The 25,303-nt window shown below is 32.8% G+C and overlaps 2 protein-coding genes across 2 annotated transcripts; both read right to left on the bottom strand.

The window, feature by feature from the left end:
• Positions 1-1,690: 1,690 nt before the first annotated feature.
• LOC144475119 (phospholipase B1, membrane-associated) lies at positions 1,691-12,010 on the bottom strand. The gene is made up of 7 exons (XM_078190698.1): positions 11,912-12,010; positions 8,218-8,327; positions 7,090-7,294; positions 5,657-5,833; positions 3,969-4,128; positions 2,905-3,064; positions 1,691-1,883 (listed from the first exon to the last, which is right to left on the bottom strand). The coding sequence occupies exons 1-7, from the start codon at positions 12,008-12,010 to the stop codon at positions 1,691-1,693; spliced, it is 1,104 nt and encodes a 367-aa protein (XP_078046824.1).
• A 3,512-nt stretch (positions 12,011-15,522) lies between these two features.
• Positions 15,523-24,741, bottom strand: LOC144474865 (phospholipase B1, membrane-associated-like). The gene is made up of 7 exons (XM_078190219.1): positions 24,526-24,741; positions 22,383-22,481; positions 19,645-19,856; positions 18,484-18,660; positions 17,595-17,890; positions 16,875-17,053; positions 15,523-16,370 (listed from the first exon to the last, which is right to left on the bottom strand). The coding sequence occupies exons 1-7, from the start codon at positions 24,662-24,664 to the stop codon at positions 16,222-16,224; spliced, it is 1,251 nt and encodes a 416-aa protein (XP_078046345.1). The 5' UTR covers positions 24,665-24,741; the 3' UTR covers positions 15,523-16,221.
• Positions 24,742-25,303: the final 562 nt, after the last annotated feature.

Genomic DNA, 25,303 nt, shown 5'->3' on the forward strand with positions numbered 1-25,303 from the left:
AAAAAAAATTTTCTGTGATATGTTGTGAAAAATGATTTCTTGTAGCTATTTATGAAGTTTCTGAATATCTTTTTTGTGCAGTTTTTTTCTGCGGTCCCTATCTACCGCACAAAAACAGGTTTCACTCTATATGAAATTCTATATCTTTTTTCAAAAGTTGTTGATGTAATCAAAATATGCCCCGTTTGCTTTACTACACCTTTTTCAACGAGATTTCAATACAGAAATGCCTGTCTTAAACAAATTCTGATCTTTAGAATTAATAAAATCTGATATGGAATATTTCAGGCTGTCTTCATTTATACATTTAGCTCGTATACTATGTATACTATTTAGCCCGTAAAAACTGTCCTAAATGTTTAAAATAGTGAAAGTTAGTTGGCGAAAGATCTATATTTTATAAAATTTTATATTTTACTTCATTTAATTTCGCAATTGTTTTGTACGACGTATGCGTAGTTTATGAGCTAAACAGTATGTAAATGAGGACAGTCCGAAAAATTCCATACCACAGTTTATTGATCCGAAAAATCATAATTTCTTGAAGACAGACATCTATGAATTAAACTCGCTTTGGGAAAAATGTATTGAAACGAATGGGACATATTTTGATGAAATCAATAGCTTTTGAAAAAAGATATGCAGTTTTATATACTCACTTAAAAATCCGATATTTCATATGCACCAACCTAATAGAACACGAAACAGTCAACGTTCAGAAACAGATAGAGATAAACATTACCAAACTAGATTACATTAGACATAATTCGAAATAATCCTAGGCATGCACTATACTATTTACCAGAGGTTGTAATATGAACGCAATATATATAAATGTGAACGCAATATAATTTAAAACGCAGTCATGCTTGAGAAAAGATATGATAAGAAGAGGCACTTTATAAGCAAATTATAGCAGATAGTACAAACTGATAGGATAAATGCAAGAAATTTTTGCATAAAGTACAGAAGAACATGCTATTGGACAGATGGAAAAACAGAAGAGCAATAATTAGTGTTCAATTACATATAAGCATTCGTCGAGTGAAAAAATGTAAGCACGTGTGGCATGTAAATATATACGAGACACAACAAATCACCAGTCATATGATCGGTTAATTATCGTCCTAGAACTGTATAAAAGTTGCATACAGTTCATTCAATCAATCAATTAATAAACAAATATACAGGACGATTTCTTACATGCCACGATATAATAATAGGACAGTTACGTCTAGTTTGCTGTTTTTTTATGCAAAATGAAAATTATCTTCGGTAATTTCAAGAAACGGGAATTTTATATATGATTTCATATAAACCCCTTGCTGCGGAAACCATTTCAACTTCAAATTAAAAATAATTATGCTGACCTACAGCATTTCCACTTTAAACGACTTACAATATTGTATTATAGTTTGCGCATATAAAATTAAGCCTTGTGAGACTTACATAACAATTACAATGTAACACTCTCGAACTTGATAATGCATGACACCACTTAAGGGCAAAGGGTTAGTAATTTTCATCATTTAAGTCCTCGTACCCGTATCGTAACTATAAAAGAACATTTTAATAATTGCCTCAAAAAATTCACAACGTTCAGAAAATTTTCTTATTTTTTTAAACACACAATTTTAAGAAAATTTTTTTTATTTCCTTGAAATCAAAATTTTAAGAAAATTTTCTCTTCCTATTCACTATACTGCACATTATCAATAATGATTTTCTTACCTAGAGCGTGGCCCTTTTGACTAAAGTGAAAGCAATCGTACGTGACCAAAGTAGGATCGATCGGCGACGCTTTACTGGGATCCGCATTTGGAGCGTTAAACAATTTAATAAACGGTTGCAGGACTACCGTGAAATCTAATGATTTATCATATCTGAAAAATTCATATCATTGCTTTTAATAACCATAACTAGAATGTGTGATCATTTCAATGAGAATGAAAATTCTTGGAATGCTTTCCAGCATTAAAACGGTAACGCTCATGCATTTCCCATTAAGATACCAAAGAGAAGATAATGTCAAAGAAAGAAGTTGTACCCTTCGAGCGAGCAAACACGACGATATAAATAGACCTTTTATTTGACGTTATCTTCAGGGTTACTCAGACCTCGTCAATATTTTTTTGAGCGACACTATGCGACAACATGACCTAGTGTTCGACGTCAAGTTCAGTGAAGTAGAATACAGTGACCTCGAAATGGCATCCAACTGAGAAATCTACGTTCAACCAATGGAAACATTAACGCATGAAGTACGATGTTAATACATAGCCATAACTGTATAACAGTTATGTCTATCTTCATTCAGTTATTATCTTCTGTACATACGTTGTTGCTAAATGGCACTTTATACATCTACGGTCTATAAGCATAGTAGAACTTTCATAGAAAAAACCGAAATTGTTATAGTTTTACATTCGTTAGAATATGACAAAATCGTTAATAGGAAACATCATGTTTGACTCGAGTTTAGTCTACTTTAAAATATAAAGTAATTGTGTTTAAAACTAAAATTACAGAGTTCCAAACGTGACTAACGTATAGTATATTATACAAGTATGTTCATTTAAATGGCATACGTTTCCTAATAACGTAGCTCGAAGAAAAAGGTTTACCTACAAATTTCTGTGATAAGAATAAACACTTTTATTATTTATCGAAAATATTCATACTTGTGCCATATCACTGAAAAATGTTCAGACATGGACTCAACAGTTTGACAATATTCGTTTATGTCAAATATTGTAAAGATGCATTTCACTCTTCGAAATATTTCATTGTCAATTCAATATTGGCAATATTATTGTATATACTGAACGATTTGCAGATAATATTCATTGTAAATTTTGTTGAACGATTTCTATGAACGTTATAATATTTTTCATATAATCTCACCTTCCTGAATCTATCAAAGATTCCACTGCTTGCTGATAGAGCTGGGCCATTTTGGAAGCTGTAATACTTGGTCGATTTCCTCTGTGCATGCAAGCACAGTACAGAGGATGCAAAATATTGCACATGGCACTTCGAGGAACTCTAATGGACACTGTAACGTCTGTACAATAATTGATCATTCATTCGTATACATATTTTCCATTAATTACTCTATTTATGTACATATTTCGTTTGTTAAAAAATCTATTTGATAATTCCGTTAATAATAATTGTTATTATTGCACTGCTATATGCATACAATAGCAATACAATTTTAAATAACAATTTTATATTAATAATACTTATTGTATATGTAGTTTCTATTGGTCATACTATTTATACAGATTTTTGTGTTAATAATATTTTACCTAATCATTTTCTACGCTGGTACATGATGTCCTATTACAGGCAATAATATTTAGCAAATTATTCCATTATTTAGTGTAACTCGTACCCTCCTCGTTATTTCTATCTTTCATAGTTCGACCAAGACCGTCGTCGCATAACTTATTGTTATATAAATGTTCGGAAAGACGAAGTGTTTTGGAAAGACGTTATTGTTATTAAGGTTGGTATTTGTACAATGCGGCTCCGAGTTTTTGTCCGAAGTGACGCGTTACATTCTGTCCCGCCTAATGCAAGAGTTGAAAGTGATTTATAGACGACAAGTGGTATAATTGCCACCGCATCACTTCTAGAGAATTGACAATGAAGTTTAATCTGTCTCGCACGAGTTACGTCAAACTAGTATGCCGTATATAATAAGAAAAAAGAAAAACAAGAAAAGCCTGTGTTGATCGGCATTACGTTACAGTGAAACAGTTTTATTGGTTTTCTCAGGAATCTTGAAGGTAACGCTGGTGGGCTATTTTAATAAAACGTTTCTCCGTAATCGTTGACTTATATAATCTAAACGATTTCAGTTTATCTTGCAGAAAAGTAGCTCTTTTTCTTGACGCTGCTGACTTTGATCTTTCATAAATAGTTAATTTGTAAGAGTATTATCTTGTATTATAATAAATTACCTATGGCTGGCACCAGGTTGACTAGAGTACGAGGCAAAGCAATTTTCAAAAAATCCAATGTTCTCCGTAAGTGCAGGGCGTAACGGATCGGTGAAAACTGCGCGGGACTGTAGCACTGTGCAGAGCATATGTCATTTGCACCGAAAAATATAGTGACGAGCTGAAAGATAGAAAAATATCTTGCTTCATCTCGACCAATTATAATCGTAAATATCAAATAAAAGATGCAAACACATTTAGTTCTTATGATATCTGAAAAATATGGATTTTATCCTCGAATTTCGGGGCAGAAATAATTTTTCTTTATCACCTAGATATGGTTCATTACAGATATAAGAAATACATATAAAATGTTTTTAAACATACTGTATTATACTAACATCTCAATAAAATCTCAATAGAATCTCTCAATAAAATCAGTGTGTTACATTTGTATTTATGTATTCGTATGCCTGATACACACTTATCGCCAAATCAGCACGTTAAGTAGCATTGCCAAGTAATGCAGATGTTACCTGATAATTTCAAGTGCTTAATAGTAAGGCGTTAACCCCTTGCCATACCATTTTCTTTGCAATTACTATGATTAGAATTTTTTCGACCGCGCTAATTTTTTAGAAGAAAAAGGAATTTTATATTTATCGTGTGCTAGCATCTACTTGAATGTTTAAATATTGGTGACGAGAGAATAAAATTTGATTTCTACTCAAAGGAACGGTTAAACATTCGTACCTAACAGCTTATTGTTATAAATCTCCGTCGCGAGTCTGGCTCGTTAAAGTACGGCAAGGGGTTAATATTAACACAGCTCTACAGACTTGTGTTTTCTAGACGATGGAGGTGACTTCCGGCAATTTCTTTAACGATGGGTGAACAACCCGTAAAGTACGAATACTAAATTATAACTCGAAAACAAGGTTGCGTTGAATGATACTTATACAAAAATATTTCCGGTTTTAACATACCGATTTTAAGGTATTATTTCTATTTAAGCTTACCTGAATCTTCAGATACGGTTCATGCAGTTGTACACAATTTTCGTAATTGCCAAATACATTTTTAATAACTAAGATAAAGAATGTCGCATTACTTTTTCTATTTTATGAGCAGAGACTAGCACACAGTTCGGTAGTTACCGTTTTTTAAATCCCGTACATCTGTACGAAATCCTTGAAAGAAATAGGTGGTGCTTACTGCTTCATTTTTAGTTGTGTATATACATACAACTATGCAAAAAGATAATAAATACCAAGGTAAATGAAATTATAAAGCTACATTAGATTTAGGTAAGCGTAATCCGGTATAAAAAATAAAATGATAAAGCAATAAAGAATTGTAAAGTCAGTAAATATCTCAAAAATATTTATATAAAAATCCGTATGAAAGGAACTTTCTATACAGTCTACATGTATTGAACTGAAAATATGTATATATATTGAATGTTACCATATAAATAAAATATTAAATGTGTAGCATGTATATTGTTGTAAATATATATAATAATAAACTAGTGCGAACTAAATTTTCTTGAATAAAAAAAATTAATTGCTAAATAAATCTATAAACATACGTTAAAAGTTTCTGATTCGATTATCTATCAAAGAAATCAAAGCATTTTTCATATTGCATTTGTTACGATATGTCAATAAACGAGCATTCGATTTTTGAACAATTTGAATTTACACTACCTTCCATTGTCGTTTAAAGTCAACTTTCGGATCACTTTTGATCCTTTGAACAAGGATTCGAGCTTGCTGCAATGCGTCTTCTGTAGCTGCGACAGGAAAAGCAATATTCAGCTTCGCTTTGCTCGAAATAAATTCGCCCGTGCCCGTCGAGTACCCATACAAATTGGGATTGAACATCTGTCGTGACAATTTCAAACAATAAGTTAAAAGAAACAAAACACGAAACTTAAAAATTCAAATCTGTTTCGTTAAAGCAGATCTGTAATTACAAAACAGAGATTGATAACAAAAGTAGAAAGGGAGAAAGGGGCAATATAGGGAGTATAAGAAATATATGTATATTTCAAATCGTTGAATTGATTGCATATTTATGACAAAAATGAGTGAATCAAATTCAAAAGAGTTTAAAAATATAAAAATAGTACTGCGTGATGTTCAATTTATTATAATTATTAAGAAAAGAAATAACTCCTGTATCTGCTACCGAATGCAAACAATTCTTATATCACATAAAAATCTGCAATCTAGTGATAACTGATAATAGCAGATGTACTTATCTTTAAATCAAATGTAGATAAAAGCAGGTGTCTTTAGATTAAATGCAAAGAATGTAAAATGCTATTTTCAATATGCGACGGGTAGGTACTGCGTGTCACTCTATAAATGGAGCAAAGTAGGGAGCAAATATTTACACATATTACAAATGTAAACAGCATATTTGACCTTGCTAACACCTCCGGCACGTGTACGTGAACCTAATTTTAATACTATAGACTACTATGACGTTTGTGGATTCAGGAAATAAGTAACAACAGAAAATATGTTTCAGAGCTGTCAGCGTTATCCTTGCAAAAACTTTGTTCCTGTTCCGATGAAGGACGGTTTCTTTGGATACCTCTTACTTTATTTCAACTCCAATATCATTTATGAGGAACTGAAAACTCCCGCGGTTAAATATTAGAACATCTCTACGCGCTAATAATGGTGTCCTACTATCCTGAATATGATATCGAAACTAATTGCCCCTTGCCCCTTTCTCAGAATTTTTACGAAACGATATCATACGATATAGAGATCAGTCTATGAATACTACAAACAATGAAGAAAATCTCTATCAATTTGTCTGTCCATCTGATATCGTATTGTAAAATACTATAATAATTACTAATTACAAAATGATGTTCGCTTGATTGTAATTATTAAGATTAAATTAAAAATTTTTAATCGTATAGTTTTTAAAATGTTTTCTTTTTAAACATTTCACGTTTACTAGCTTCAACTTGAATAATAAACACAATTTTGTTAGCCACATCTTGTTCACCGTGATATTTCAAATAACTATTGTTTTCAATCCCTAGTAAATATGGCCATTAAATTGTGTTATTCCGCTTAGGCAGATTTCACGTAGATTACACGTTTAATACACTTAATACCTTTAGTAAATTAGGAACGGTTAAGAACCGTCTCCAATCACCTTGTCCACCTACACACCAGCTAACACCGCGGGCTTCTATAAATGTTCCAATTGCGAACTCTTCTAAAGCACCGCTTCCGGCAACCAATGAATCGCCTAGGCCGCCGACAATATCTATGTCGCCAGGTCTTAAACGATGCACGCTCACAGGGGCTGAAAGAGATCTGAAAACAAAATCGAATACCACATTCTGCTTCTGATAATTAGACAGACTAGATTATACTGAAATTCGATAACTTTATTTTACATAAAAACAACGTTTGCGTAAAGGGTTTTCAGCGACTCGAAATTTTTGGGGCTTATAACTTTACAGAGAATATTCCTTACCATTTTATGGTCACTGTATACAAGTTAGAATACTTTTATGCTTCAAGTTATCTTAAATCTCCTATAGAGCTTTGTTTTTACACAAAAACCATATTTGCGAGAAAAATTTCTGATTACTAAATTAAGGGTTTAGGTTAGTCGAGTCACTTTCCCAGAATCAACAGATCGATATCAACTGTACAATTTCCGTTACAGAAATGGCATTATCACAGATGGTATATGTCAATAAACTGGGTATCCAATACATTACTTTGTCATCCGAAAATAAGACTTTAGAAGCTTCATGACCATCTTGTATCACGTTCCTTTATTATCAATATTTCAGAGATTTGAGCTTCCTAGTGAAAATGAAGTGCCCTGTATACCTCGTTCGCATAACGTGTGGTAATTTCAACAACTACATCATGTCGTTCGTCATCTCAAGTCCAGCAGTTGTTAAAGTAGAAATCTATCTTATATCTACCGAGTATTCAAACACTTCGTCTGAGTCATGTCTGAATTAGTTTATATTTAAGCAAACATGCAATTCTGATGATTCTCACTCAATGGAGACTCAATCGTTGAAAAATTCAATCGTTCGAATACTGATAATAATTAATTAAGTTGATAATATAATTCCCTCGGCTGGGATAATATAATACCGCTCGGCTTTAATTTCCGAGATATTCAGATTTGTAAAAGTTACGGCTATTATTTATCATAGTTTATTATATTATATTATAGTTTATTATAGTTAAAAAAAAACTTAATATACACGTACCTTCCATATGTGATGTTACAAGGAAAGGGAACACGGTCTGAAATCTGAGCCTGACTCCTTATTCCACTGTGCATAAGTGGATAAGCAATACCTGTATTATCCATCTGGTTCTAAAACAATAATAATTTGGTTTCTACACATACACAGTCGTTTTTTAAAAGTAGGTTTCAATTTATACAAAATAAATGATTAAAACAAAAGTATTTAGAAATGTATTGTCCGGAAAGTTCGTGCCGATTTTCGGTAGGTAGCGTGAGTGACCTGACTGAATATATCACAATTATTGAAAGCAAATGACATGTGTACATATTCTAAAAGAGATAACTTCAGCCATATTTGGAAAAAAGTTCGGTTACGATTCGTTCATTTTTATCAGTTTTGTACGCCTTAGAATATGGTGGCAAATAAAGTGCATTATAGGCATTTAATGCTTTTCTTTTTCCGAAAGGGCAAAAATGCTACACAAGCGGCAAATAAGATATGCGCTGTTTATGACGAGGATGCTGTAGCCGAAAGAATTGTCCGGAAGTGGTTTGCTCGGTTTAAAGCTGGAAATTTCGACCTGGAAGATCAAGAACGCCCAGGTAGGCCGTCCACCACAGACGAAGATATGATTAGAACAGAAATCGAGAATAAGCTTTTACCAAATAATGAAACAATAGATGCGGCAAAGTATTGCTCTCAATTAGATAAATTGAAGACATCGATTGAACACAAACGTCCAGAAATTTTTAAAAACAGTTTTTTAAAATTAATTCATTACTATTACTTCTAAACAAATACTTATTGACAGGAGTTGTACTGATTACACAATATACACTCTAAATTACGAATACATAGTTTGCGTGAACTTATAAATTGTTATATTTTATTATCATGAGAGTTCATCATCTAAAATTATAGCATGCTGCACCGGCTTACAGTTTTACTTGAAAATCATGAAACTTTCAAAGCATGCTTACTTCCGGTTCCGTCGATTCCATGTCCGGTACACGGCGACGTTTCGTCACAATTTCAACCTTTACCGATCACCGCAGAATACGGGTTTACTATACAGCGCACGTAACTGCTTTTGCTTTCTTTCATTTATATTCTATCACGTTTTGATTTAAATACCGTCTGCTGTATGTAAATGAATAAATTACTTCTGCGACTACATTAAATTCTAATGTACGTCAGATTTATTAATTGGAATTCAAAAGATTGTAATTTGCGCATTTTTATTAGCATAATGCAGATCAAACCGCGTGTGAACATTTGTACCGATGTGCGTAGTATGTACTTCACTTTTACAGATATTTCAACATGCAACATTTACCAAACCCAGTAATTTAGTAATGAGCAAAGTTTAACAAAATTTCATTTTAATTTCTATTTTAATTTTGTAACCATTTATTACGGGCAACTGACAAATTGGTATGTTTCTATTTTCTCAAATACTAATTGTGTAACAGTATGCTATTTTATAAATAGCATCGCGAATCTCTTGATTTAGGGCGCTATTATTAAAACAAAATTCGTTTGTTTTCAATTAAATTCTGAAATATCAAAACTATCATTTCGGATTGCTTTCTCATATTTTAGTGATGCGTGTCAGCCAAAATGGAACTCCTGTTTAGTCAAAATCGGGCTCGGCAGTCAAACGAAAAGAAAAGTTCTGGCCTTTCTCCAATTGTTCGGCATGCAAAGCACTTTTCTTTTCGGTCTCGTCCTTCCGGTTTGACGTAACAACAGTAAAGTTGCGTTATCCCGTTAGGTTCCGTCTCATTACCAATTAGATCAACCAAAACGATGCAACCACAAGAAAAATAAGAAATACTTTTGCAAATCTTTTAGCATAATAAAATTACTTTTCATAACAAAAATTTATGTGCTGAATGCAAAATGACAAGAAACTTTAAACTTTCTCAAATATTAATAGCGAGAAATTGCGTTTTAGAATGATGGTATTCTATGGTTTGATTTTAATTCTATGGCTTTCGCTTCTATAAAACTGAATACATATTGATGAGAAGTAATTCCGCAACTGACAAGGAATATATCAAAGTCGTAATTTTGATGGTCGTCTACGGATATGTTATGCGCACATCGATTTGCTTCCACTTAATCTAAACTAATTTTTCTTCTAATATTCTTTCTTTTAGTTTGGTACGCCACGAGAACATACAAAATGTGACGGACGATAAAACCAAGAATGGAAGGATTTGGAGTGACCAGAAATGGTATTAGACGTGACCGAAAGCGATGCAGAAGTCGCCACAAACGATGAGAAGTGCGTATGACACTATTTTATCATCCTATTCCAAGTTATATATAAAAAATAAAGCTATTAAACTTGCACATTTCTTATACGATATAAGATTTTAAAAATATTTGCGTTGAGATTCATATAGATTCTTAACGTGGCCATCTTTGGTACATCAACCCTATAGACTTCCTTGTATTTCACACAAATGACACAAAAAATAAGAATCCACAATCTAATGATTGGATTGTTATTTTCTCAGATCTGACGATCCATTTGAATCTCTAAATGGATATAAATTATTATGAATGGAGGATTCCGTGGTAGGGGACACTGCAAACCGGCCGATTAACGGCATCAAGATTAGCTTTCGCATCACGTTGTTCTTCGCATAGTCTCAGTTCCCGCATGCTAAACCATTTTTTCAAGCGATCTCTACGGACAACTTTCCTACTTGTCAACCGGGTTACCAAATTAACCAATGATGAATTTAATTCGTCGCTGCATTGACTTTCACTTCCATCAAAATATTCAAAATTGAAACACGCTCGCCATTGTGACAATCACAATTAAACTGTTTGTCAGTTTGTTGACAAGTTATCGTCAATTTTAGGAGCATACCAGAACCAGGTATTTCATTGTGCTAAAATCACCTGAGTAATAACATTGCGAAAACATACGATGACACTTGATATTGGCTCGTGAATAGAATGCGATTTTTATGCATTTATGACAAAAAATGAGACAAGAGTTGGAGAATTTAGGATTCATTCATACGTTCAAGAATTTCGTTCGGTCTCCCGTATAATACTGCGCGGGGAACGATTCTCGGTAAATAACAGCACAGATGAAAATGACTTGTTCAAACGAAGCACAAGTCAATTTGTTCTACAGACAGAATTCATTAAATTTATTAAATTCTCAGACTTTATTCAAATCCTGTAAATACTGTGAAGGAACTGAGAAGAAGGATCATATTTGAAGGTGCAGCAATAACTACAGAAAAACGCAGTTATGAAAACAATAAAAAAAACGTTATCAGAAATATTTACAACGTAATGCAGAAGCGTTGGAGCATCTTCTTTAACAAAGACATTTTTTAATTACCATGATATCGTAACAATTCCTTACATAGACTGGGCAGAGGTATCGATCATTGTTATAAAAAATATGCGTTTCTATTTAAATAAATGGTTCAATTGTTAATTGCACGTGCACCAGTGCACTTGTTTTTTCTTTGGCATTTTTTAGTAAATGCATTAATAACGGAGTTATGACCCGGAACAATTACATATTTCACCATGTATATTAAAAATAAAGTTAAGAACAGTCATGCAATTTTGCGAATGGTCCGTCGTCCGTGAGTTGAACAAAAGATTGTAGATCGGGTAATTAAAAATTGGCAGTAAACGGAAACTTTTTCCATATCTCTTATCAAAAACTGCTTACCTTTGTAAAATGAAGCACGTTTCGTAAAATATCAGTTAAGGAACTCGTAGCCGTTGATGATAAAACTAATATCGCGAAAAGATATATCTTCTTCCCCATGGTGGTTGTTCACCTGTTTCGCATATTCATGAAATGTTTCGAAAGAAAAGTCCTCTCCTCTCGAACTTCTCTTTCAATTGTTAAACAACCTTTTATCCATGCCCGTTAGCGATTTATTGTTCCTCAGGACATATTTCAACGAAAACTTTCTCCTTTTCTTTTCGTATCAGTGTCGTTGCATTCGAAAAGTTCGGATGCGAACCGTTTACACGAGTGTTCCGGGTCCTTTTAAATCACTGAACTCACTCATTCACATACGTTTTTATATCACGGCACCGACGAAATTCACAAGGATATTTTAAATTATCGTATCATTTTTCCTCGGATAAATAAAGTTGTGTCAATAATGTGAAATTTAGTTTGAATCCTTTCACGATTTTAATTACAGATGGTTACTTGTTAGTTGAAACATGATCCTGTTGAGTTTATTCTGTAATAGTGTAACAAAAAATATATGACTCATTTGAAACTAAATTTAAAGAGGTCATACATTTTTACACTTAATTCTTTCAATGATTTACAGACCGCACTATATTTATTCTATAGATTAACTATAATTATTCCATAGAATATAAACGTTTAAAGTATACTATGATACATTTGTTATTTATTATTATATTACATAGTAAAATATTAATATTATTATTAAATACAGACAGCGAAATTACTATTATCCTGTTTTTATTGGTAGTATTCATTTATAACTATTGTTTCATATCTACTAACAAATTAAAATCAAGAAATTTTACGTTAGAAATACACAAATATTTAATGAATACTTATTTCAACTTATTAGGTATATAAAAGGTAGAATATGATGTGCATTCCTTTGATAATAATAAAATAGATTGGAACTTTTAGAATTTTATTAATAAAAATACGAGTTAAGAAAAGGATCAGTTCAATAACACAATTTATAGTTAGAGTTAATAATTATTTAGTAAATATTCATTTATACAGTAAATATTTATTTGTTGTTGAAAACTATTTCGTTCGCGAATAGGTGAAGACACATTTATACTCTTTTTATACTCTATGTACTATATTAATTTCGTTATCACTTATTAGCATTTTTTACACTTTTTCGGAATTTGTAATAATTTATTAGACTCTGTTTTATGTATTCGGAACAGAGTTGCGTTTATAAAACATTCCTTTTTATAACTATCAATCATTCCATTATCATTCTAACGTTTTTACAGGTCTAATTGACACCAGCAAACAGTTATTATTATTTACAAGCATTATCTATATTGTCGTAATTATTATTATTTGTATCTCCGGCATGACGTGCCACCGTCTTAACTGACGTAAAAACATCGACCTTACACGGTACACACTTTCTTGTTACTTGTTTTGCCTATCGCGGATCTGCAGAATGATAAATATGACGCGAACACACTTGATCACCTTCCGTCAACAATCAATAATCACCTGATGGACACAGAGTATGACACAGAACATGAATGAAGCCAAACTAAGGATGGACTTACGCTTTTCCACCAATGACCCCTCTACCATTCTTTTCTGAACGGAATACCTTGGTTCTTTCGTATTCTTTTACGGTAACAATGACATCGTACGTGAGTAAGAGTGACCAAGTCAAAGTATTGTTCTTTTAGTGGTGCTAATAGTCGCATGTACATTCCCGCCTATAAGTATCCGAATAGTATTTGCAGATTTTGAAATCTGTAGTCAGAAATCTCTTTCAGATTTGGTATCATATCGTTCATCGATTCATTATATTGATCCATAATCTTGATGATATTCTTGGCTAATAAAAACAATATTTAGTATTAAATAATAAATATTATATTATATTTTATAAATGAATTTATTTTCTTCTTGGCGTAACTGTCCTAAACTTTTAAATAAATTTATGCAGCTGTACGTGAATGTCTTAATAGCTCAGCACATTTCTGATAACATTTTTAACAACAGTTTTAATTTACATAACCGAGATATCTATGCTGTCAGTAAAACAAATTAGATCTTAAAAGTCATAACTGGCTTGTGGAAGCTTTTGCCCATGAAATAATAATAATACGAGAATATTTAAATTATTAAATTCATTTAATAGCTTCCGGTAATAACGTAAGAATTAAACTAAAATTTATTGATTTCGATTTATCAATCACAATCTATTACTAAACGTTATTAAAAGATATTTATGTTTTTATAATTTAGATATGGATGTCCAGATACTTATGGATAGGAGTGTACGTATTGCATTGGCGCCAAGAACGTGCATCATATTTAATCTCTCCTCTATAGTTTCTCTCCACAATAGCTCACCTGTTTATTATTGAAATTGCTGTATGGCTCCTGTTCAAAGAAGTCTTTAGTAAATGTTGCAAAACTTAATAATCAATTATAACATGTGCAGCGTCTTCATTTCCTTGTAATTTATTTAGCTATATTTTCGTCATAGACAGCAATTTTTTATGTCTGCAATAAATTTACATTTAAATAAAGTGTCAACGATGTTATCTTTTGAGAAAAGGCATTAAATCTAGTTAATCAACTATTCCAAAGTAATTACAAGTTATTCCACATACGTATAAAAAATGTATTCTTATTTTATTTTCTTATTATGTTTTTCAATAAGTAATTACCGAATGAAGCATGAAATTTCAAAATTTGCAATTTAATTATTTGTCATTTTGCCTACTTACAACGTAAATTGTTTATTGGCACAGACATCAACGATAAACTTGGCTTTATTATGAGTCAGAATAACCATACAACCATATAAAAATAATTACTACATATAACGAATAAGTAACTAAATGAATCACAAAAAGAATATAATGATAGACGGACAACAATTTTGAAACTAAACTCATACCAAACCTAAGCCACAATTGCATTACGATTTTTGTGAATATACTTACGAATTCTGAATCTCACACTTATAGTGTGCGTAAGACATAATAAGAAATTTTCCCATATTCTAATTTATTTGCAATATAATTCATGAAAATATAAATTTTCATAAAGATTTACAGTTTACTTATCTATTAACTGCAATGTAATGATCGACAAAAGCTTGCAGAGTTATTCGTTATTATAATTGTTGTATTAATCATCGAGCATTATTGTTAGCAGTATTTTTGAATAATTAGCAAGGTGCCTAATGATACACGCTAATTTTATTTTTACACGATGGTTTAACTCTCCGAAAAAGAATTTTTATCGTACAACTTTAAATCTCAAATTAGCGCTAGAATGGTTTCGGTCATAAATCGAGTTCCCTCGGATAATAATTCCGTAGTACGGTTTCGGCCGGAATATTTCGCAGGATATAATACTGAAGCAAAAAATAAGGATGAGTAGACAATTATCATGTTCGTGTCAGATCGTGCATTTGCATGGAGAAAGTTCAATATGCAAACAGAAATGAAAAATCTAGAAACAAGTGCGACGGATAGCTGCGGAGTTATGCATAGGATGAAAGTCTATGAAACTGACTACAACGTAAAATATTGTTTTTATTTTTGATAATCGGATCACAATGGTTATTTACATAATAAGCTGGCATGGTAGATTATGTTGTAGATTGTAACTTATGTATCATTACATGCGCGAGCAGTGATGAGGTATTTTCAAAGTTTTGATTAAGTTAACATTGGGATGAGCATCATTCATATATTATATTATCTAACTATAATTCAAATTCAATTCTGTATATTCGAAACAAGTGCAAATTCAATAAAAATAATAATAATTTAATTGCTAATATCGTGTCACAATTGTAATTTGCTTAATTTCTTTAAATTCCATATAACTTTCTACTTAAGATAACACTACAGTAACGTTTGTTGTAATTATTATACTAATTATGGCAATTTGTTACTAAAAGACTAATCGATTGAATATAAATTAATTTTTTTGTTTCAATACTATCTTCGCGTAAACTATAGTTTTCGATTTCCTTTGGCTGACATTGTCCCCTTTTAAATCTGACGTATTATCAAAATAATTCCGTGCATTTATACGCATAATTTCACATCACAATTTATAATGTCAATCATTAACATTAACGCCGCCCACTAGTGGATACCACTGACTTTTCATTAGGACGCTATAGTTTATACGTTCTTGCACATTTAAATATATAAATTAATTGCTAATATGAAATAATGACGTTTTTACATTGCTCATTATGACGATAATGTTTAGCAAGCATACGTTGAAGGAAAGGCCTTGATTTACGTGTTGTTTTTGCCTTTGGAATTCTCTCGCGTGACTAGGTACGGTCTTTCTTGTGTAGGACATAGAAACTTTTTAAACAACGGCAGCCAATGGTCCAGCTTCTTATCGTACGGTTCCATCAAGTTGTTCCACAAACAGTTTCCATCTTGTAATAAATAAAACAAGATTAATTATTATATTACAAACTCAATTACCTACTGTATGCAAGGAAAAAGCAAGGAGCTGCGAACATAACTTTACTGTCACGTCACATGAAAGAATAGATTGCAAACGGTATATAACATGACTGTCTGTACCGGAAAACAATTGAGAGTTGAGACTAATCCTACCGAGCATTAGAAGCAACGAATTTTTGTTGCTTCATAAAAATAACCAGACTGAATTTTTCGATATTTGTATTACATCTTAATGATCGAATTAAAACGTGTATTTAGTAATTATGAATGATACTTCATAATTTAGACAATTTTAGAAAAAAAAGATATGAAACCGGTCAATACAATGGTGGTCATGGTAGGTTTAGTGTTAAATGATCAGTTCCGCATTTTGTATTCTATAGTTATTAATGCATATTAGTTGTGTGTTATTATTATACATAGCTGCTTTAATTGGAAATTCTTGAGTATATTTCTAATATGCAAGTACATACATAAAGCATTCGTTTTTTGAGTTAAATGAAAACAATCAGCAGCAAAATACGTTGGATCAACATATCCGTCTTTGTCCTTTGGAAATGTTACATGCCGCAGACAAGGTTGTGCTTCTACTGTAAAATCGTCTGTATGAAACTCTGGATACTCTGCAACTATTCTGTCCAAATCGTGCCACCTGTAAACGTGACATTGTTATTCAATTAACTAAAAGATACATCAGTCACCATAAAAATTTTGTAAAACAGCAGTGATTTGTACAAACGATGTAATAGTGTGCGTAAATTTTTTAAATCCCCAATATTTTTCGGAAACAAAGATGACCGGTAGTTTTGAATTTAATAAAACATTGGTATGTCGACACGAATTTATTGGTACGTACGACCATGACCCTTAAAACCATACAAGGTGAGATATGAAAAAAAGAAGCTTTCAAGGAATAACGAGCCACTGCTGAAACCCTTTCGCGGTCAAGGTCGTCGAAACTTACTACGCTGTTGTAAGTAATTACTAGATTGCGAAACTTTATGCACTTCTTGTATATGCGATTTTTTGAAGTGCGAATTATGCGTGAATATTAACAAAAACTAATAATATTATTCTGAAATAATTAATCTGAAAGGATTCACGAAAACGAGAATTTACATAAAGATTTGCGCAGTTTGGTAATTACCAAAGGCTGCATTTAGATGAATTTATATTCGATAAATCGAACAAACCTGTCCATGATTCTGTAGTATTCATCTCTCATGGATCGAAATTGCAAACCAAATAAGCAGGAACATTCGAACCTTGTTAGCAAGTAGCAATTCGTGTCTCTTGGGTTGTCCTGAGAATTGACAAGCACTCGCAAGTGCGGTGGCAAAATTAGAGCAACGTATGTCCGTGGTAAATTGGCCTTCAGTATTCTGAGGGTTTTTACCAGGTCCTTTTTATGTTCTTCGAGAAAAGACCGCGATGAAGTATCACATATTTGGACGCAAAAGTCATTGCTCCCAACCATCAATGTAATCAACTGTAAACGCATGCAATTTAGAATACATAGCTTCAAGTTAAAACAAGCATTGATAAAATGGAAAGGGAGACCTAGCTCTGATATTTTGTTTATCCAAACGTCGAAGTTATGAATACAATTCAATGATCAAAATGAATACAATTATTTTCTTTCTATTATGGATTTAATTCTAATCATGATATTATAAGCATAGTCCTTACGCGACAAGAAGACACTTTTGCATTTACATTCCCCCTCTGCTGCAGTATTAGGGCACCAGTAAGAGGGGAATGTAAACACAGAGATGCTTTCTTGTCGCGTAAGGACTATACCTCTATGTATGTACACCTCTGTCAAATTTTTATACGTCTGCATAATTACAATTAGTTGCATTATGAATATTTGCATGTGCTTTACATCGAACGTTCACAAAAAGTGAAGATGTAAATATCAATAAAATTTTGTTTCTTGACAGACCTGTTCTTTTAAGTTTCAATAAAAATTATTCACGTTACACTTGCTATTGGTATAAAAGTCTGCGCGAAGTTCTACGTCAATATTCGAAATGTTCCGTTTACTGTTAATATCTTTGCAATTTTAATTCAGCATACAACCTTCCAGTGTTTGTTCATGTCAACCCTCGGATCATTTCGCATCCTGTTGACTAGATATTCGGCCATGAAAGGCATATCTCGGGACATTGCACCAGCTTCAGCGACGTTGAATTGAGAAGCTTCGTGAGTAACATATGAATCCCCGATAGAGTAGCCTATCAACTTTGGATTAAATACCTGCACAGTCAAAACCGCGTTGTAGTGTCCACATATTTCTTGCAACAAGACATGAACAAATAGTGTAGCGTGTTCTAAATTAATAATATAACTTCTCCGTTAGAAGACGAGATTTAGAATTTGTTTGTACATTCTCAACAAATTATAAAATAGCATGCGACCATAGCATTGTTGTATAATATATGATGAAGTCAAATGAATATTTGGAGTACTAAAACAATTACGATCACCTCGAACTATCGAGGGTGCAGGGTACCTGCACCTGGTAGCTTCAAACTTTGTGAATCATTCGATCCTTAACCCTTTCGGTACGAATGCCGGATATATCCGGCGTCCGCGCGACGACCGCTCTGGACGAGCGCCGGATATATCCGGCGCACGTGCGATGACCGGTATAAATAACAGAACTTTATATAAATAAATCTTAATATTTTATATAAGTACCTCTGAATATCTCTTAAGTTACAAGTAACACTTTTGTTCAGAAATGTCGTTTTATTAAGCACAGTTTTTCTTTAACGCTTAGGAAATATTTTCTTATAAAGGTGGACTCGTCATGTGCGGCGGCAATTTTCGGCGCGGGGCCTCGTACAGCGAGAGTGTCATGGCTGACAGAGTGCTCGTACCGAAAGGGTTAATCCCGCCCTGATGGTTATGCGACTAAAGAAAGTTCGCCGAACAGAACGTAAACGATACCTGGACCAGTCTCTCTCTAGCTACTCAGTACTCTCCACAACCCCCTTCACATTGACAACGACGATCCCCCGTTTATTATTATTTTTCAATTGTTCCTTACATAATTGTAATATTAATAATAATAACGGATGTTTATCCGAATTTAAAAAATTATTTCGGAGGGCACCCCAAATGGTGCCACTATCTCAAATCACCGAAATTAAAATTCATTCGTATTATAATAAATCAAATCAACCGCACAATCGTCATTCAAATACAAAGTCTTAGTACTGCAACTAAAAATCATACTTTGAGGATATTCGGAAGTGTCACGTAACTTCGCCAAGTTCCCTGGCCTCCAGAGGTGGCTGATGCACCCCTGTTTTCAACCGCAACTTCTAGGATGTTCTTTGAGAAGATTCCGTTGCCTGCTGTTATAGAGTCGCCTATCCCTCCGATTATGTCTATGTCCCCTGGTCTTAGACGATGGACAGAAGTTGGTATTTGCGACGATCTACTACCTAATTATAACACAATTAAATAAAAAATTGAATACGTTATGGAGTACTAACAACAAATCTTGCGCTAAGTATTAGTAGATGGCATTATCTTTGTCGACAGACTTCTCTTATAAATAATTGTTTTATTCAGCACAGTTATTTAGAACTAAGAAAAACGTATACACAGAAATCACACGCAATGTGCATATTTCTGGCGCGAGCTTTTGTTCAGTGACAGTACTTCGGCGGACGACACTGTCGTAGTGAAAGGGTCAAGCTACACAACTGTTTTGTAAATCTTGTACTACTATGAAATATGATTATGACAAAGAAGTAGATTATCCTTTGAAAATTCATTATTTTAACGAAACGTTCATATGCATATTCATTATTTACACATGTTCTATAATTTTGATTATTAGCATATACATATAAGATACAAAAAAAAAACTGTGCATATAGTCCTTTTAAGTTATACAATTGTTTTGTAAAACTTGCACTACTATGAAATATGATTGTGTCGAAGATGTGGATTATCGTTTGAAAATTCATTACTTCAAAGAAACTCTCATATGCATATTCATTATTCACACTGCTACCTGCAAAGTGTTGCTTTGAAGGCTACGTACTACACAGTGTCATAGCGGCAACTGAATGTTTTTCCACTTAATCATCTTCCACTTGTCTGTCGGAACTCGATTAGTTACTGTTTTAGCATGTAAACAAATTATTTCTCAGTATGCACTCAGTATTCACTCATTTAAGAATGTCTGGTTTTTTCATCTGTGTATGCGAAGGAAGATGCTACAAAATAATAAGACTCTTGATGAAAAATAGTCAACATGACGAATATAACACGCATTTATAGTAATTATACAGGGTGTAGTAAACACTATCCCGGACAAAGACAAGCAGAGCAGTGAAATACACGACAAGCAAATTGTACTAAATGGTTATCAAGTTGAACGGACTTTGAATTCGATTATCACGAAAACGTAGCACCGGATGAAAAAATGTTATATCAAAATATTTTCTTCTTTTTTTATGTAGAATTATTACCCCCTGCCCGGTTGTACTACGATTTCCCGGACACTCTGTATTTGTAGCAGTTACCTTCTACTAAAGTCGAACGAAATATTATTCGGACGACGGATAACAAATAAGAAATAACGAATAAAATTTTGTCCAATCCAATTATTCGAATAAGATTTTATCTAAATAAAAATTCATCCAAATAAGAAGTTATTTTTTATTCAAATAAGAATCTGCTTGTACAAGAATTAATTGACGAATAATCGAATATAATGCTATATTTTATATTAAAATGCGAGTAAAATTATAAAAAATATGAACAGCAATGGGAATAGGATTAAATTTATTTAATAAAATACAACATAACGGAAACACTTCATATGGATATAAACTATCAAGAGTGCTTATTACTTTTCTCAAATATGATTTTACATAAGAAAAAATTAAGTAATTTACAAGTTCATATGCTCTGTTATTAGAAAAAGACGTTCGTTTCACTTTTAAGAAATCAGCTAATTATGCTACTGACCTCGGAATCACTTTTAAACGCCTGTTTCCAATAATGTTCGACACAGTTAAAAACAAATGATCGTTGGAAAGAGACAGGCGTGGACTACAACGAGACTATAGTGAAGCTTCTCATTCTACATTCTCTTTTCTCAGTCGAGCCTGAGGCATTTATTATTGTTAAATAGAACTATTTGTTACAGAAGCAATGAATTTAAATATGTTCTGAAATTTATATTTTAAATTCATAAATGCATTGTAGATTATATCAATGAAAATTATTGACGGTACATATTTGGACTTTCTGTCGCAATCTTTCACTTGTATAGAATAATTAGATCACAGATCTCCATACGAAATAAGAATTGTCTCAATTAATTGGTAGTAAGATGCAAAGATCTTTGCTTTTTTAAAATACATTTTCTAATAAATTGAAAATAATACAACAATGTCATTGAACTCTCCTAATGCCTTTACAGCCTTTTATTTAGCCAATTCGTTTCTGTCATCAATAGTTAAAAGAATCCTTGGAAAAACAATCAAGCTCCAAATGCGACCAATGTATGTTGTTTTATAACGTTGCAACAATTGAATTTATTTACAATTCGTGCGACTTTTATCATCGTGTATGCTTAAAAAACTCACACGAACATTTTTGTAATATCAGGAATTGCAAAAGAAAAAGTCAATGCTATAAATTGAAGGTCATTGTATTCATCAATATTGAAATATTTTCATCCTAACTGAATCTTAACTTAAAGTTTCCTCTTCCCTTGGTTTTTTTTTTTTTTTTTGAAAGAACGTGTCTTCAGTTCGCCACCCGTAATATAACGCGACAACGCGTTGCGTGAAAATAAGCGATTGATTACGAAAGTGGGAATTTCAAGCATCAAAATGTGCCTGCACTAATTGTTGTACACTAATTCTTCTTGAATTATCAAGGAACTTATCTTAGTAATGAAAGCAATGTAAATCATATGAACTATTAAAAAAAAGTAAATGAATTACCTGTTACGTTGCAAGGGAAGGGAACATTCAGAGGAACTTCATCCTGGACATTTGGCAAGGCAGGTTCGTCATGAAGTCTCCTGTTTCCAATTGTGTTTGCTGTCACATAATAAATAATTGTTGCAATGAAATTCGCAGGATCAAAAGATTCCTGAGGTCGTTTAAAATAACTTTTTCCTCAGTGTAAATACAATCCGTGGCTTTGTTAACCAATTATTAACGAAAAACACTGATCTATGATAGGAGAGCCGGTGCATAAAAGAGTATTTGCGTAACGAAAGAAAGAATATATTTTTAAATAAGTTTTCTTATTATTTTCCATCTGAAGATCAAAACATGTATCATGAAATGAATTCGAATTAAATAAATACACTGAAATTAGGAACTATGCTTATACTGAATTGGTTAAAAAACGTTTAAGAGCTTATAATATTTTATTAGATACCCAGACGTCAATATATTCTAAAATAAAGAGATCTTGCGAATTAGAAAAATGCGTCCCATCATCAAAGTTAACAGCTTCGAACGTAGTCAATATTTAAACGGTCAATGGATGATGACCGTCTAGGAAAACACCGCGTGTGCTATTGACTTCCTTTTTTTGTTTCTGTTCAATGTGCACTTATTCACAGATCCTTCTTTGCATCTATGTATAGTAAAACCTCGCTCATTGCACAGAACGGTACCAAAAATAGTTAGAAACGTCACGGTCTAGGGCAAAGGAGATAACCAATCATTTTATATTTTTTTCTATGTATGTATTACAAGTTATAAACGTATATATTAAGTAGCGTAATAAATAATTAGAATAATTCAACAAGTGTGAATGGTTTTCGAATTCCTGCACGCTTCAACTGTCAAGGAAAAAAGAAAAACTCGGCTGCAAACAGAAATGTTGTCGATGGTTTGAATCAGATTCTCAAGTGTAACGTATGAAACATGGCTACATGTACGTAGACTTTTATTGGAGACAGATTGATCCGAATGGTGTCTCTATAACAAATTTACATATATTCTACCTAGGTCTATATTTATATATTATTCCTTTTTATACAAATCACATTCCTATAGCTTTATTTTTCCTGAGAGTTCCGATGAACTAGTGACGAAACGAATTTGTTGTACTGTAATAACAACAACGATAAATCATCTAATCTTGATTTCTTTCACGTGTTTATAAGATAAAATATTTTTAATAAGCGCACTTCTATCTTCTACCATTTATTTCGGTAGTTATGACTAATCCTAGAATACGTATTAACATTATCGTAATAAACTAATGTATAATGTAAGAGATAAATATGGATATCTACTTTTTACGTTGCTCTTAGTAGTATCCTTGATCCTCAGTTCAATACACGTTAACACATAGGAAAATTATTGTCTCAATCGCCACGAGCTTCTAAGCTAAAGATCACCCGAAAGTTAGTAGTTGAATTTGTTTCTTCGACAACCATAAGACTATTACGTCAAAAGTACGTAGTGCCATTTTTAATCTACGTTTCTTATTGTGTAAAGAAATTTTTCAAAATTATTATCATTGCAATTTCTTGTCCACAAACAACACATTAACTTTTACTTTTAACTGTATAAGTATACGTACGTAAGCGAATTTTATAATTTACCATCCTTATAAAGTAGTGTCACTTAAAATTGTCACTTTATCAATGGTTTTACGAAATATAATGAAACTAATTTAATTTGTCCACTTCCGATACCAGTTCCAAATTGTACTGAAAGTGACACCATAAACGCAACATTGTGCAGATGAATTTTCTCCTTATACTCTCTCTCTCTCTTTCTATAAAATAGTTCCGTTTTTAGTGACGGTTTATGCCCTGCAAAATTGTGACTTGTATCATCCACAAGGATTAAGTATATCATCGTTTTTTCACACAAATCATATAATGAAACTAATTCAATTCGCTCACTCTACCAGTTAACAGTTTTATCGAAAATTTACTCGGGACAGCTTTACTCGATGAACAATTTATGAAACGTTCGCCTAACTATGTTTATAAACTTTCTTTCCAGCAGCTTAATCAGTCGAAGTACAGTCACGCAAATTATTCGCGTTATCATCGGGAACAGTTCAAATCCATACCCAAAAAGAATTCACAGAAATTTTAAAAATTTCACATACCGAACATACGAAAAAAAATGCCACGGACTTGACCGTATAGCTGCAAGTAGAATGGATTGTCCAATCCTGTCCGTTGAGCGGCCAGCAGGTTACACAGGGTGCACAGTTGCAGAAGGAAGAGGAGCCGGAGAACTCCCATCGCACACGCGTAGCGAACAAGCGAGTTACTCGTGCAGCAATAATGCTGCGAGCTTTCGGCTCGCGACACTGAACGATTCTGAAACGGTAGTGCTGCTGCCTTTCAGAGGTTCGCCGTGATCTGAGATCGAAATACTCGCAGGACAATACAAAACTGCCGCGCCGGCTGCTGCGTTCACGTATCATCCGTGACCTTGATTATACCATAGCCGGTTCTGAGTTTCAATGATCGCTACGAAGGTCGCATGTTTTATGTCACCTGTGTGATTAAGAAAAAGTCAGAGAATACAGTCATATTCCATAAAGTTTCGCCGTGAAAATGATTGGGCAATGACCTTCATGTTTACAGGACATTACCGGACTGGTAGTAGTACCTTTGGTTATGTGGTGATTCTACGTATGGAAATAAGTCGAAAAAGGGAATAATATATTTCTCTGTTTGCAGCTTCGTTTACGAGAACATCGAGTTCGTGAATATGTAGATAATATACGTTCGTTATTCATTAGGAACCGTCCGGTAACACCTTCTACAAATAATAATAAAAGTGTTATCTACGTATTATCAAACTTAATTCTCTAATTAAAGAACGGCAAAATATTATTCCTTTTTCTCGATAGATTTTCACAAATGAGCCGTTCA

This window comes from Augochlora pura, chromosome 9 (assembly GCF_028453695.1).
Source record: "Augochlora pura isolate Apur16 chromosome 9, APUR_v2.2.1, whole genome shotgun sequence".
Classification (NCBI taxonomy): domain Eukaryota; kingdom Metazoa; phylum Arthropoda; class Insecta; order Hymenoptera; family Halictidae; genus Augochlora; species Augochlora pura.

Bases quoted from the DNA above. Each gene is read 5' to 3' on its own strand.
- LOC144474865 (XM_078190219.1), bottom strand. From the start codon at position 24,664: ATGGGAGTTCTCCGGCTCCTCTTCCTTCTGCAACTGTGCACCCTGTGT. The intron at 22,482-24,525 runs GTATGTGAAATT...ATTATGTGACAG, and splicing joins CATTTTTTTTCGTATGTTCG to CAAACACAATTGGAAACAGG. The intron at 17,054-17,594 runs GTTTGTTCGATT...TCACGTTTACAG, and splicing joins TACTACAGAATCATGGACAG to GTGGCACGATTTGGACAGAA.
- LOC144475119 (XM_078190698.1), bottom strand. From the start codon at position 12,010: ATGGGGAAGAAGATATATCTTTTCGCGATATTAGTTTTATCATCAACG. The intron at 5,834-7,089 runs GTATTAAGTGTA...TTGTCACGACAG, and splicing joins CCGTTCCTAATTTACTAAAG to ATGTTCAATCCCAATTTGTA. The intron at 1,884-2,904 runs GTGAGATTATAT...TGAATTTTTCAG, and splicing joins TCTTTGATAGATTCAGGAAG to ATATGATAAATCATTAGATT.